This window comes from Erpetoichthys calabaricus, chromosome 9, assembly GCF_900747795.2.
Source record: "Erpetoichthys calabaricus chromosome 9, fErpCal1.3, whole genome shotgun sequence".
In the NCBI taxonomy this organism is placed as follows: domain Eukaryota; kingdom Metazoa; phylum Chordata; class Cladistia; order Polypteriformes; family Polypteridae; genus Erpetoichthys; species Erpetoichthys calabaricus.
The window spans coordinates 48908753-48924704 of NC_041402.2; the positions used below are offsets into that span (position 1 = coordinate 48908753).

General features: G+C 38.5%; 1 protein-coding gene across 1 annotated transcript in view; it reads right to left on the bottom strand.

Annotated features, from left to right (window-relative positions):
• Positions 1 to 15952, bottom strand: part of edc4 (enhancer of mRNA decapping 4) — a 121528-nt gene that overhangs the window by 79399 nt on the left and 26177 nt on the right. Inside the window, exons 8-9 of the mRNA XM_028809617.2 lie at positions 8406 to 8515; positions 8148 to 8231 (exon numbers count right to left, since the gene is read on the bottom strand). Of these exons, the coding sequence (XP_028665450.2) occupies positions 8148 to 8231; positions 8406 to 8515 (194 nt within the window). The remainder of the gene's footprint in view (positions 1 to 8147; positions 8232 to 8405; positions 8516 to 15952) is intronic.

Consider the following 15952-nt stretch of genomic DNA (forward strand, 5'->3'; position numbering starts at 1 on the left):
AGATCTTAAAATGGCTGTGCACCGACGCTTCCCATTCAACCTGATGGAGTTTGAGAGGTCCTGCAATGAGGAATGGGCAAAGGATAGGTGCGCCAAGCTTGTGGCATCATATTCAAAAAGACTTGAGGCTGTAATTGCTGCCAAAGGTGCATCGACAAAGTATTAAGCAAAGGCTTTGAATACTTATGTACATGGATTTCTCAGTTTTTTTAATTTTAATAAATTTGCAAAAAACCTCAAGTAAACTTTTTTCACGTCGTCATTATGGGGTGTTGTGTGTAGAATTCCGAGGGAAAAAATTAATCCATTTTGGAATAAGGCTGTAACATGACAAAATATGGAAAAAGTGATGCGCTGTGAATACTTTCCGGATGCATTGTATATTCTTCATGAATTTGCTATCTTTACTAATCTCTACTTTTCTCTGTGTTGGAGTAGCTCGGCATCACCGCCACCACCTGATCAAGGCACTGCTCAATGGAAGGCGAGTGACCCAGCTGTCCACGAGACCCACTACATTGAATGCTCTGGAACAAATCCTGGAAACAATGAGAAACAATGAGAACACTTGTTGAATAAAATGTCCTGTGGGGGCTGGGTGCTCTTTTGGCTTTGGAACCCCTTTTCCTCCTCAAGCTTTTTTTTCCCCCCTCTTTTTCTGTCCTCCCATTCATGTTATCATTATTCTTATATTTAGAGACTTATAATATGATATTTTATACAAGGACTCTACTTTTCTACAAATTATATATCTATGTTATAAATTCATGTTGCTTTACAGTTTCATTGTTATTATTTCCTAATTTGTTTTTCTTTTCTTGTACCCGTTTCTTTTGACATTTTGTAATGCACTTTGAACAACATCCTGCAAATGAAAATTTGTTAAGAAATAAATGTTAAATGTTAAAATGTCACAAGATCAGTATGGGTAGCAGCATGATCAAGGGATTTAGAGATTAGTGGAGATTTTGGAGATGACAGAATGGAGTCAAGCAAAACTTACCCATTCCATAAAACCAATTAATCAACTTTATCAAGCAAGGTGGGGTAGCACAGGGCAGCATGCCGAGGAACAAAGAAACAATTCTTGCTCAGGTAAACAACTGGGATATGAGAGAATATCTGAACCATTACAGGAGGTCTAAAAATCAAGAGTGCACCTTATGAGAAGGATTTAGGAGTCGTAATGGACTCTGAGCTATCAACTTCCTGACAGTGTACAGAAGCCATTAAGAATGCAAATAGAATGTTAGGTTATTTAGTATGATGTGTGGAGTACAAGTCCAAGGTGTTTATGCTCAGTCTTTCTAATGCACTGGTGAGGCCTCATGTAGATTATTGTGTGAGTTTTGGTCTACAGGCTACAAAAAATACATAGCAGTGCTAGAAAAGGTCCAGAGAAGAGTAACCAGGCTGATTCCAGGGCTATATGGGATGAATATTGAAGAAAAAATAAAAGAGCCGAGCCTTTATAAATTTCAGCAAAAGTAGATTAAGAGGTGACATGACTGAAGTGTTTAAAATTATGAAGGGAATTAGTACAGTGGATCGAGACTGTTATTTTAAAATGAGTTCATCATCAAGAACAAGGGGACACAGTTGGAAACTTAAGGATGAATTTTGCACAAACATTAGGAAGTTTTTCTTTACACAGAGATCCATAGACACTTGGAATAAGCTAGAGGCATGGTAGACAGTAAGACTTTAGGGACTTTCAAAACTTGACTTTAGAAGAATTATACGGATAGGACTGGAGAGCTTTGTTGGGCTGAATGGCCTGCTCTCGTCTACATTGTTCTTATGTTCTAATCAGTTTCCCACCAAAATTACATTAACCAGAATAAAGAAAGATCATTATGATTGAAATAATTTTCCTATTAGAGGAAGTACTAGGGTGTTGTACCGTATTAGCCATTATGAATGCAGAGAAAAGCCAAGCAAAATGACACATTTTATTGACTAACTAAAAAGATTACAATATGCAAGCTTTCGAGGCAACTCAGGCCCCTTCTTCAGGCTTTTCTCTATTAGAGCAAGGAATACAAAGGGCAATATAGAGTAAAAGTTAAACATTCAGAGCTGGAGACCGACAGCAGGGAAAGTTAATGGAAGGAGGCCTTCTATGTGGTGGAGGTAGATTGGCCAAATTTTGTAGAAACATGCATCCAGCATTTGTTTAGGGGAGTGAAAGTAACAGGAGTAAAGCCAAGGAAGACACTGAAGAACCTGGTTGAGGGGGCAGAAAGGTAAAGTTTCTTGCTGTGACTAAGGAGGATACATAAGATGCTGGGGGGAAAACACATGGTTCCTGAGAACATAGGCAGGATTTAATTAGGTAAACTAGAGAGCCTGTTGCGGTGATCAATCAAGTAGGAGTATCATCTAGGACAGTGATTCCCAACCAGTTTGTGTGGGAGGGGTTTGTGAAAAAAATATTGTAATGGAGGAATTTTAAATCCCAAACGCAAAAAATATAACGAAATATTCAATGTAGGCAAATATATTCACAGTACTATTAATAATACAATAAAAAAAAATGGGTCAACAAATCAATTAAATGTCAAATTCATGAATATTACGTAAAATTGTGGAGTTGCAACAGGTAACAATCTGTAACGCGATGAGACACTACACCGCTGGCGATGCGTGTACACTCTCGTATGATCCGGAAACTTCCAATTCAGCGAACTGAGAACCCCGAATGCACTCGAAAGAACGAGAATAACGTCTGCTGATTTAAAACGCCGCGATCAGACAAGGGAGGGTACAGTCAAATTGAATTGTACGACGTGCTTAAAAACCACAAGTGATTTTAATAAGATAAATTGGTAGTGCATAGTGTGTGTAAATTACGATAAAGACTTTTTACTTAAATGTGCGCACGTTGAACGTGAAAGTAAATAATTATTACTCCGTAATTTTATTATGGATCGATGGTTAAAAACGGGTAGTTTTATCAAGTTTGACAAAAAGCTGGATGAGCAATCAATTGCTGCTTCTTCTTCCACTTCAGTCCCTGATTTGGTACCAACACAGGGTGACGATACTGAAAGTTGTAGTGAGCTACCGTCTATCCAGACTGAAAGCAAGGAAAAAGTAGGCGAACATAGTAAGACAAAAGAGAAGAAACGAAAATATGACAGCGACTATTTACGAATGGGTTTTTATGTTACTGGGGATGAGTCGGAACCTAAACCACTTTGTGTAATTTGTAATGAAGTCCTGGCCAACAGCAGTTTAAAACCATCACTTCTTCGTAGACACATTGAAACAAAACATCCAACGTACAAGGATAAACCTGTAGAGTATTTTAAAAGAAAATTAGCAGGTAATAAAAAGTGTAGTGTTTCTTCTTTCCTGTCAGCTTCAAACACAGATAGTAAAAATGCTCTTGAGGCATCATTTTGAATAAGTTACAGAATTGCAAGATCTGGACAAGCACATACAGTGGCAGAAAATTTGATTGGACTGTGTGAGAAAGACATCAAGAAGTGCATGCTTGGAGAAAAGGCGGCAAAGAAAATTGACCTGGTTCCCTTATCAAACAACACAGTGTCGCGAAGAATTAATGATTTGGCAAATGATGTGGAAAGTGAACTTTTGAAAAGAATAAAATTGAATTATTTCACAATCCAACTTGACAAGTCGACCGATGTAGCAAACGCCGCAGTATTGCTTGTTTATATTAGATATATTTTTAAGAATACCATTCAAGAAGATGTATTATTTGCAAAACCTCTGAAAACCACTACGACAGGAGAAGCAATTTTCGATATGATCAATGGCTATTTTGAAAGAAATGGAATAAACTGGTCTTTTTGCTTGGGTGTATGTACAGATGGTGCAAAATCATTGACCGGAAAATTTTCTGGTCTTGTAGCGCGAGTAAAGAAGATCAACGAGAATATTGAATGGACTCATTGTTGTATTCATAGACAACTACTGGCATATAAACTTATTCCTGTAGAGTTGGCCAATGTTTTAACCGACGCTATAATAATTGTAAATTTTATAAAATCGCGTACTACAAACTCGTCTGTTCCAGGCACTTTGTGAGGATTTTGGCAGCCTTCACCTTTCTTTACTACTTCATACAGAAGTTAGATTGCTTTCTCGTGGCAAAGTTTTGACCTGCTGGCTTGAATTGAAGTCTAAAGTTGAAGCATTCTTTCTTGACCATTCTTTTCATTTGTCCTCTTGTATATTCGATATTCTTTGGCTGCAAAAACTTGCATACTTAACTAACATTTTTTCTAAATTAAATGATTTAAATCTGTCTTTACAAGGCCTAGGTGTCACCATTTTCAGTGTGCATGATAAGAATAGAAGCCATGCTAAAAAAGTTCAACTTTTGGATTCAATGTCTGGAGATGAAGGAGTATGAATGCTTTGGTTCTCTCAGCAGCATTTTATCAGAAAATGAAATTCAACTTAACGAAAATATTAAAAGGGATATTACTGAACATCTCAAACAGCTTCAATTAACTTTCAATGACTATTTTCCTAATAGACCTAATGTATCTGGATTGAACAACTGGATACATACTCCTTTTAAAGGAGATATAAGTTCATATACTTCTATAACTTTACTGGAAAAAGAAAAGCTCATTGATTTATCCTCTGACAGTTCCCTAAAAGCTGTTTTTAAAGAACATTCTTTAATTGACTTTTGGCTCAGTGTAAGAAATGAATATCCTGTTTTGTCAGAAAAAGCCATTAAAGTTTTATTTTTCTTTTGTACAACATATCTGTGTGAGAAAGGATTTTCAACATACACTTACCAGAAAAATAACTATAGAAACAGGTTAAATGCAGAACCTGATCTAAGACTCAAACTTTCAGACATCAAACCAAATTTTGAATTTCTTTGTTCCACTAAACAGGCACAAATATCCCATTAAGAGATTTTTCAAGTTTAACCTAAGTTAGCTAAGAACCAGTTGGCATTCATTGACATTAAAAGATAATTCCGTTTTGTTTTCAGTTTTACTATGATGATGTTCTATTTTATTGTATTCATTTTTTTGTAGCTTTCACTATAGTTTTATTAATGTTTGTCTGTAAATGTCTTATGACTAAGTTTTTCATTATGAACCATTTATTATTCAATATGGAAAAATTTTTTAATAACAATCCAATTTTATTGTTTTATTTACTGTATCGTAATGACTAAATTCCCCAATTTATTCCGTTTTTTGAAGGGGTTCACAAGGAGAAAAAGGTTGAGAATTGCTGATCTAGGAGAAATGGGTCCTGAGACTAGCGGCAGGAGGAATGCCCCACCACCAAGACATGTTCCAGGACTAAAAAAACTAAACATCAATGAGGGGTATCCCACAGCTAACAACTCTGCAGCTGACCAGAATTCAATGGCAGAATTATGAAAGGCAACATATCCTACCAGGAAGTACATCTAACGATACAATGATTCTTCTAGACCAACTCTTTAAATTGAACAATTTAATCTGGTGTTTAAAATATTATTTAACTCTTTAATGGCAGATGTCGACTTTTGTTGACAGGAGGGGTTGAGGGCGACAATCAGCTGTTAATGGCGACAAAACTCACTGTTACGTCACAGGCATTCCCTCTCTGCTTGGAGGAATGTTAAGACTCATTGACTCAGCATCTAATCCTTGTGTGTGCGCAAGTTACGAAATGTAAACAAAGGCAAGATGGCATCAACATCTCACAAGGGAGCGAAGCAAGTGCAGTAAAGAAAATACTCAGCAGAGTCGGACTCTTGATTTTTCAGAATCTGATTTTGTTGACAGTGATCAGGAGATGGAGCAAGAGAGTGAGGAAAAGGCATCAGCTGATCGGACACCAGCCGATGCCGCCCCAGCTGATTGGTTGCCAGCTGAGCGCATTCGCACAGCCGATGCATATATCGCAAGTTTCGTGTGGGAGGAATACCCAGACATTGATCCGTGGGAGCCAAACTGGCTACCGGACTTCACAAGACAGCATGGCTTGCCATTGGACATGACAGATTACCAGCTGAAGGACTACTTCAATCTGTTCTTCCTGAGGCTGCCTTTCAGCTACTGTCAGACGAGACAAACAGGTATGCAGAGCAATTTTTTGAATAGCAGGCTGCGCTTACACCACATTCTCGTTTTTCAAAGTGGAAACCCACAACAAAAGACGAGATGAAGGGCTTTGTGGCATTACAAAGAGAGATGGGACTACACTGGCGATATAACTTCAGGGAACATTGGTCCAAACGTGCTTTGTCCCCTGGGTGGCTTTGGACAGGTTATGCCGCATGATAGGTACGTGCTCCTGTAAAGTTTTATTCACTTCTGTGATAACCAGAAGAAAATCCCAAGGGGTTAGCCAGGTTATAAACCTATGTATAAAGTTCAGCCCCTGCTTGCTTATATGTTGGTTCCACAATGTCAATTTTATCAGCCTGGCCGTGATTCGTCTGCGCATGAATCTATGATAAAATACAAGGGACACCTTTTTTTCCCCCGCCAGTATATTCCAGAAAAGGCCACAAAGTATGGCATAAAGGATTTTGTACTGGCAGAAGCAAACACTGGTTTCTGCCTGAAAGTAATTACATATACAGGAAAGTATTCATTTCAAAGAGAGAACTGTCCCTTGACAAGTCAGGTTGTGCTGGAGCTGCTTCAGGGCTATGAACATGTGTACATGGACAATTTTTATACATCACCAAAATTGTTCATGGAGCTACAGAGCAGGGAAATTGAAACTAGTGAGGGAGAACAGGAGACACATGCCTTCACAGTTGAAGCCAGACAGAATGAAGATGAAAAGAGGTGAAAATCCGTTTTTTTGTGCGGGCAGAAAACTTGGTGGCAGTGGCATGGCACGATGTCAAACGGGCGATTGTCTCTCTACTGTACACAGTAACAATATATGTGAGAAAGTTATTCGTCAAAAGGGAAACCCAGAAAGTAGGAAGCTGGACAAGCCAGTTGCACTTGAGTATAATAACTTGAGTATAATAACTATAAAATGGCTGGAGTTGATCGACTGGATCAGATGCTGGGGCCATAATGCTTACAGCCATAAGTCCACCATGTGGTACCACACTGTGTACCATCGCATGCGTGAGATTGCACTTACAAATGGCTATATATTGTTCAAGCAGGCAAACAATGACAGCACTATGACGGCAGCAGATTTCCGCAAGAAGGTGGTCGACAGCTTGCTGGCAGAGTACAGTATGTTGCAGTGCCTTTGGCAAAGCGAGGAAGGCCATCACAAAGAGCAGTGCCAGACAGGCTGACTGTGCACCACTTTCCTGCAACATATGAGGACAAAAAATACAAACCTGACTGTGCTGTGTGCAGCAACAGACAATTGAAAAGGAGGCACCAGTGCAACACATATTGTAAGCAGTGCAATGTGGCAATGCATGCAATTGGCTGCTTTGAGCGATATCATACTTTGCAAGACTTTGCGGTGTAACATGTATGTGATATATATGTGAAATCATATAGTATGCAGGCTCATACAACATGCAAAACAGTAACATTTGTCAAAAATATATATTTGTTGATTTGATATGTTAAACCATTGCTGTGTGTTTTTGGAAAAATATTCAGCCCTGGGAGAAAAGAATAAAAAAAAAAATTAGCCCTAAAAGAGTTAAAGAAAAATCACTATGCTCACAATTATTGCATGTGCCCAGATACAATTTAACCAGTTTTTCTTTAGGGTTACACACACCCCTCTGCCAAATAGTTAGTTGTATGTTTGTAGCAGAGGTGCATCTTAAAACTAATTCTCAGCTTCTAACTCAGTTAATTTAAGCAATTTACACTAGCTTCTACTCAGTAACACCAGACAAACTAAAATGAGCAAACCAAGCATGTTGTTTTTGTAAGCCATTAAATTGTCTTGAAAATTTCCATAAACCTAAAAAATTAAAAATTATTTTGAATTACTTTTGGGTACTCCCTATAACGTTTCCACTACTCAAGAGGCCAAACAGACATTCTGATCAAGTCAAAGTGTCCACTTATTTATACTGCTGACACAGAAAGAAGGAAGATAGACATTTTAGTTTAATTGACAAGTGATATTAAGGAAGCTATAACATAATGAAGTACAGGACTGTTTAATAAAATACTGTTCAGTTTAGTAATAATTAATCATTTAATACTACTTACTCAGGGTCTTGTTTCTTGTGATTGTCACAGAATATCAAACAAGATAATGGTCTGCCATTATGTGGTTTCCATTCATGAAGACATCTATATAAATAGAAATATATGAATTGAATATTAAGGACTAATGAATACATATGAATATGATATTTCTGTAAAACACTCAAAAATATGAATACTACAAAGAAAAAGCAAGAAACATACATTTCCTATCAAAACTTTCAGAAAGATAAAGAATTACACTTAAAGCCTTCCAAATACCTTGGTAGATCATGTCCTTCAATGTATATTTGCCAAAATTTTACATATCCGTCATGACTTGCTGTAGCAAGGACTGTGCCATCAGGAGACAAAGCACCCTCACTAATACGCTGTATGGAAATAGGAGATTTCAACAATTAGTTATTGAAACAATTAGTCGAAACCTTTCAAGTAATAACAGCTATTTGCAATATTTGTAATGTCTGCATTTTTAAATCAATTTAAGATACTATGATAAAAAAGTATCAATTTCTACCAAAACACATGAACATTCCTCAGTGATTCCAAACATTTGGACACTGGTGTAGATATGTGTTAAATATCTTTTCAGGAAATAAAAATGTGAGGATATTACATCGAGAGTAATTAAAGTTACAATTAATTCATTTTTATTAAAAATTGACTTTACTGCATGATAAAAAACATTAAAAGAAAATAATCACAGCAAATATGTCAAGGTACTGATAATTGCTAGTGTAAGCAAGAAAGGAACTTGTAATGAAATGGTCCTAGGTCTATCCTGGCCCTGCTCAGGTATGTTTCCTGCCTAGTGCTGCCAGGGTTAAGGTCTAGCCTTAGCAACTCTGAATTGGACTATGTATTCTTGAGAAAAACAGTGATTGCAGATGGAGACTGACATGTTGAAATCATCCTTGCAAGCTGAAGTGAAAGACGTGTCGAGTGTTTTGTGATACTGCTGTGAGAGAATTAAAAAATAAATTCTGCTCCTAAAAACTTTTTTTTAGTTGCCTCTAAAGAGTTGTGTGAGAATTTTTAAAGCTTTTAACAACATTTTTTTTGCCTACACAGGAGCAAAGGTAATTGAGTGTTTGGAGAAGTGTTTAGAAAAGTTACTTCCTTTCCACACTGCTAGACGAGACAGAAAGTAGTTGGATTCATCAGCAAGTCAGTAAATAACAGACACTGAAGTGACAAACAGTTAATAACAGAAAGTTAGTGGGAAGAATTTAAGGAATATAAAGAAAACTGGATAAAGCACCATATAGTACTAGGATACTTAAGTGTTAGCATAAGCGAGGGTGTATGCATTCATTCTTTAGGAAGCAAGCATTTATTTTAAGTACAGATAGGTGGCTGACTTGAAACTGGCTATACATAGTCATCTAGTCATGTAGCCCAGATTAAGTGCAAGTGGCAGTAAAAACAGACATGCAGAAGTAAATAACTAGTGGTTGATATTCAGCAAGCAACCTTTCTTAGTAAAAAAGAATTAGTGCTAAAAAGTTTTATTTGATAGGACAGTTCTAGGGAGTCAGTAAAGTTAGCACATTTAAGAGGGCAACAGCGTAAGGCTGCATTCATTTCTAAATGATACAAATACAATGCAGCTAGGTTTACAAGTTTACTCAACGTGTTTATTATAAAATCCAGTTTTCCAGTTCAAATGTCGTTAAATGCCGTCTGACTGCTCAGTTGGCAGTGTTTGGCAGACACAAGAACGTCAAGACTGGGCTTGATGTCATGAGCAGTAGCCAATTGCAATGTTGCACGCAGATGCTCATCTGTAAGTCTTCAACATAAAGCTGATTTGTTAATCTTCATTAATGAGAAGAACTGTTCGCATTCGTATGTACTACCAAACATGGCCATGATTCCGGCAGCGGTGTTAACAAGTTTCAGAAGTCTTTCGCGTGACACAAACTTGTGGAACACCAATATCCACATACGTCTGTTTAAGTACAGTGTCACACTGTAAATCCACAATCTCCATCTGTAAATCTTCTGAAACACAAGCAACGTCCACTGCAAACAGAGTCACAGAAAGTACAAATTGAGGTTCAAGAGCCCAGAACTCCTAGAAACGTCAATCAAACTCTTCCAAGTAACTGAGAAATGATATTAAAGTAATATTTCACGTGTTCTGGTTCGATGCGTACCAACAACTGCATAGCTGAGAAATGAGCCAAACTGCCAGACTGCAGCTGTTTGGCCCACAAAGACGGCTTACATCTGAATGATTAGACACTGTCGTTCATCATCGTAATCACCTGCGTCGGACCCTGGAGCCTCAAGTTGACTGCGTTGAGGTGTTCCGTGACATCTGTAAGAAACGCTAAATCTGATAGAAAAAAGACGAATCAGAAAGTTGGCAAACGTCTTTATCTTTCAGTGCCATAAAAAGCCCCATCTTCTGCCTTAAAGCAAAGAACCTCTTCAACACGTTTCCCTGACTCATATATCTGACTTCGGTATGATACAGCAACTCTCCATATCAGACAAGAATGAAGTGAATTGCCTGTGGTTGAGACCTCTTGCTAGTATAAAATTAACCGTCTTAACAACAATTCTTTCATTTGTAGACTTTTGACACACAGCGCTTCCTGATGCAGAATGCAGTGTACAGCAGTAAAAGGACCCGACAAAGAAAGCTGGTTTCGTTTTGCTTTCAATAATCCCACACCACCAACATTTTCAGAACAAATTGTTGGTGCACTGTGTGTTGCCACAGACACGAGTTTATCCCATGGCAGTCCTGCTCTGTTATTGCAACCTTCCAATTCTTAAAAAATATCACGACCAGTCGTTGTGCCTTTCATTGGCACCAAATCTAATTATCGGTTACGTTTAGGTTTCCATCAACCCCACAAATGAACACAGCACAATATGCAGTATCTGTTATACCAGTACTCTCATCAACCGCTATGGAATATGCTTCAAAACCTTGTGCTGCTGTAATCAGTTGCTGATGAATGTTACTAGCTGATTCAGTAATTCTGCTAGCAACAGAATTTGCGGACAAACTTATGCCTTCAGTCAGTTTTTTTTTGTCCAGACAAATAATTTCACATGCCTTTATAAAACAACCTTGTATGAATTGGCCTACAGCGAGTAGTCGTAAAGATTTTCCTATCATATTACAGAGGACAAAACTCGCTTTTACAGAATCTTCGCTTGACTTATTAACATTCGAGAAAAAGTTTTGCTGTTTTGTAATTGATGCTCTGTGCAAGAGAGGACAGAGCCGACTATTTTTCCTTAGAAGGCTGGTGTCTTTCAACATCTGCAATAAGATGCTGCAGATGTTCTATCAAACGGTTGTGGAGAGTGCCCTATTCTACGCGGTGTGCTGGGGAGGCAGCATAATGGAGAGGGATGCCTCACGCCTGGACAAACTGGCGAGGAAGGCAGGCTCCATTGTAGGCATGGAGCTGGACAGTTTGACATCTGTGGCAGAGCGACGGGCGCTGGGCAGGCTCCTGTCATTTATGGAGAATCCACTGCATCCACTGAACAGTATCATCTCCAGACAGAGGAGCAGGTTCAGCGACAGACTACTGTCACTGTCCTGCTCCACCGACAGATTGAGGAGATCGTTCATCCCCCACACTATGCGACTCTTCAATTCCACCTTAGGGGGGGGAATGGGGGAGAAACGGTAACATTATACAATATTATTGACTGTCATACCTGCCTCACCCTCTCCACCTTGTACTTTTTAACTTGCATGGTGTTTTTATCATTCTTTAATTAATATTGTTTTTTATCAGTATGCTGCTGCTGGAGTATGTGAATTTCCCCTTGGGGATTAATAAAGTATCTATCTTCAGTTGCTGAACCTTTTCCTCACACAATCTGCCAGACAATGCACCATATTGTTCTAAATGCAGTGTATTGTAATGTCGATGCACATTGTACTCCTTAAACACCAAGATAAACTGCAAACAAATGAGACACTGGGCTCTGTCTCTGACCTCTGTGACAAAATATAAACTTTCCCATTTATCCTGGAATATTCATTTGTCAGCAATCTTGCGCTTTTTTGATAATGAAGATGACATTCCATAATAATGAGGCGTACAATTAACTGCAAGAACTATACAAAGTAATTTGCAAACATTGTTTATGTCGACTATTTATGTCTAACTTACGTCACTGGCAGTAAAAGTAACAACACCGAATATTGAGGTAAGTAAGAAGAATAGTATTTTAATTCTGATCGTCGGACTGGAAACAGTATTGTGAGGAAAATACTGCAAAGTAAAATGGATTTTAGTGGTAGATTTTGGCAGTTCAAATAAGTCGTCACAGGCTGCAGATTACTGCCTCAGGGGCCGCGTGTTTGAGACACCTGGCATAAGGGGTCATTAATAGGGAGTTGTACAAAAAGTGTAAGGAGAAAGAGTCAAAGTAAGGAAGCAATAAGACAGGTGCAAAGTTAGGAAAACAGACAGGAAAATGTATAGTTTAATAACTTCAATGAAAGACACAGCAGGGTCACATGGGGCCAGAAGAAGTTAAATAAATGTTGTATACTTTAATCTGATATTAATTTTAATAAATTAAGTTAAATCATTTAAAGTTAAAAAAAGGTGTTGAGCGGTTTAGTAATCCTAAGCCAAATTTTAAAAATGAGGTCATTGCAATGCAAGCACCGTTGAATGTCAGATGCTCTGGAGAGTGGCTTGGAGGAGTCAGTCCTTCTGGAAGGCATCAGTCCTTCTGGAAGGCTACATCTGCAAGAGATGCCAGTTGATCCAGCACCTCAAGCTCATAATCATTAAACTGGAGGAGGAATTGGATGACCTGCATTGTAGTAAGAGAATTGGCGGACCTTGCAAAAGTGTCCTATACAGAGATGGAATGCACACCCTATGAGAGGAGGCTCCAGACCAGACAGGTAGTGATAGGTGGGTCACAGTCAGATGCAGGCACAAGACAAAGGGTACACACTGTCCGGGGAATCACCCCCAGAACTGGAAGTGTCAAACCGTTTTCAGGTCCTTGCGGAGCTGGATGGTGACTCTGAAAACTCTGTTATTCAGGCAAGAGCAGCCACACCAGGCCACCTCAAAAACAGTCCCCAGAAACAGACAGGTTGTGATAGTTGGGGACTCGCTCATTATAGGGATTGAAGCCCAGGTCTGCTCCAGAGACAGTTAGTGCCACACGGTATGTTGCATTCCAGGGGCACATGTGGGATACACCCCTGAAAGGGTGGATAGGTTCTTGGCAAGAGCAGGAGTGGATCCAGGCGTCATGTACCATGTTGGAACAAATGACATACATAAGGGCAGGAAGTCAGTTCTGCAGTCCAAATTTAAAGAGTTAGGTGCCAAGATGAGGAGTAAAACTGACAAAATAGACTTCTCCAAAGTTCTGCCTGTGTCATGCTCTAGTCCAGGTAAGAAAGAGGAGAAAGGCTTAACACGTGGCTCAAATCTTTGTGTATGATAGAAGGGTATAGATTTATGGGACATTTGGACATCACTTTTTTGAGTAAATAGGACCTGTTCCACAGTGATGAGTTACATTTGAACCAGATGGGTGAAATATGTTGGAGTAGGTTAGATGACGATTGTGTAAACCAGGGAACTGAGTGGCAGGAAGTTTAGGACAAGGCCAAGTTTAACATCGTGTATAAAGGGACAAGCAATTGTTTGAAAACAAATATGCATGTAACGTAAATTCTAATCCAAAAGTTAAAATGTATATTTAAAATTAGTAATACATTAAAAATTAGCGTACCTAAATGCTAGAAAAAAGAAAAAAAAAAAGTTGTACGTAGCTGAACATAATTATGACATTATAGCAGTAACAGAAACCTCACTAAACAACAAAGAAGGGGATGAGTACAACATAGGTGGTTATACATTTTTTAGGAAAACAGACAGCACAGAAATGGAGTGCCAATAAAACTAGTAAAAAGTGCAATGGATGTTCTTGCAGCGCCTATCCTAAACATTATCAATAGTTCATTATTGCATGGCACAGTACCTGATACACTAAAAGTGTCAGCCATTAAACCATTACTTAAAAAGTCAGACCTTGACCCACATATACTAAATAATTATAGGCCTATTTCAAATTTACCGTTTCTCTCTAAAATACTAGAAAAAGTAGTCGCCAGTCAGCTTCAGACACACCTTACGCATTACAATTTATTTGAGAAATTCCAGTCTGGTTTTCGCACTGGTCATAGTACAGAAACGGCACTAACACGGGTTGTAAATGACATTCTGATATCCGCTGATGAAGGAAACTCCACTATAATTATGTTGTTGGACTTAAGTGCAGCATTTGACACCATCGACCATTCTATTTTACTGCACAGGCTAGAAAATGATGTTGGGCTTACAGGCACCGTGCTCGCTTGGTTTAGTTCTTACTTATCAAATCGATTCCAATATGTACAGAAATGTGCTGACAGTACTCCATCATTATACATAGAAGTTCAATATGGTGTCCCGCAGGGCTCAATACTGGGACCTTTACTGTTTTCACTTTACATGCTTCCACTGGGATCTCTCATTAGGAAACAATGTTAATTTTCACTCGTATGCAGATGACACCCAGTTATACCTTTCATTTAAATCAGATGAAGTTTCTCCAATGCTGTCTTTAATTAGTTGTGTTAGTGAATTAAAGGAGTGGATGAATAAGAACTACTTGTCTTTAAATACAGATAAAACAGAGATGTTAATTGTTGGAGGGAATGATGCTGATCACAACAATATTTTGTCATCATTTAACTCAGTGGGAATCCAAGTCAATTTTACTGAATCAGCCCGCAATCTAGGAGTTATCTTTGACTCTAGCATGTCATTTAAAGCGCATATTACAAAGTTGTCCAAAACATGTTTCTTCCATCTTAAAAATGTTAGGAAATTAAGGCACTTTTTAAATAAACAGGATTCTGAGAAACTAATTCATGCATTTATCTCTAGTAGAATTGACTACTGCAATGCGGTGTTCATTGGATGTTCAAACTGTTCTTTATACAGCCTCCAGTTAATCCAAAATGCGGCTGCGAGAATTATTACAAGAACAAGAAAATACGAACTCATAACTCCAGTTCTTAAATCCTTACACTGGCTCCCAGTTAAGTTTAGGGCAGATTTCAAAATCCTTCTTTTACCATATAAAGCATTAAATGGTCGAGGTCCGGCTTACTTGTCTGAACTTATCATGACTTACAAACCTGAGCGCACATTAAGATCTCAAGATGCCGGTCTGCTTATGATTCCAAGGATTAATAAAATAACAGTGGGAGGTCGAGCTTTTAGTTACAGGGCCCCTAAACTGTGGAATGGTCTGCCTGCTACTATAAGAGATGCCCCTTCGGTCTCAGCTTTTAAATCCCGGCTGAAGACTCACTACTTCAGTTTAGCATATCCTGACTAGAGCTGCTGATTAACTGTACAGACTGCATCTCTGTTGTTAGTCATTAGCACTTAAACATAAGTAACATGACAGTTATAATTGTATACTAACCCTCACTTATTCTGTTTTTCTTCTCGGTACTCAAATGTGGCACTTGGTGCCATGGCCCACCTGCCAAGTTGTTTTGCCTGCCTAAGGAAAAGTCATCCCAGATGGAGGATCGCAGGAATTGTGGGAAACAGGGGGTCCTTTCATCGGATTGGGCTGGCCCAGCACTATTTCAGCCGTGGAATGGCCAAATGGGGGAGGCAGCTTGAAGGATGAGGTCTCCAGGACTCTACACAAATCCAAATCTTATCATGGGATATATCATCTACTGTTAAATTCTGCTCTGTACTTCTAAAATTTATATTTTTTATTTCTTA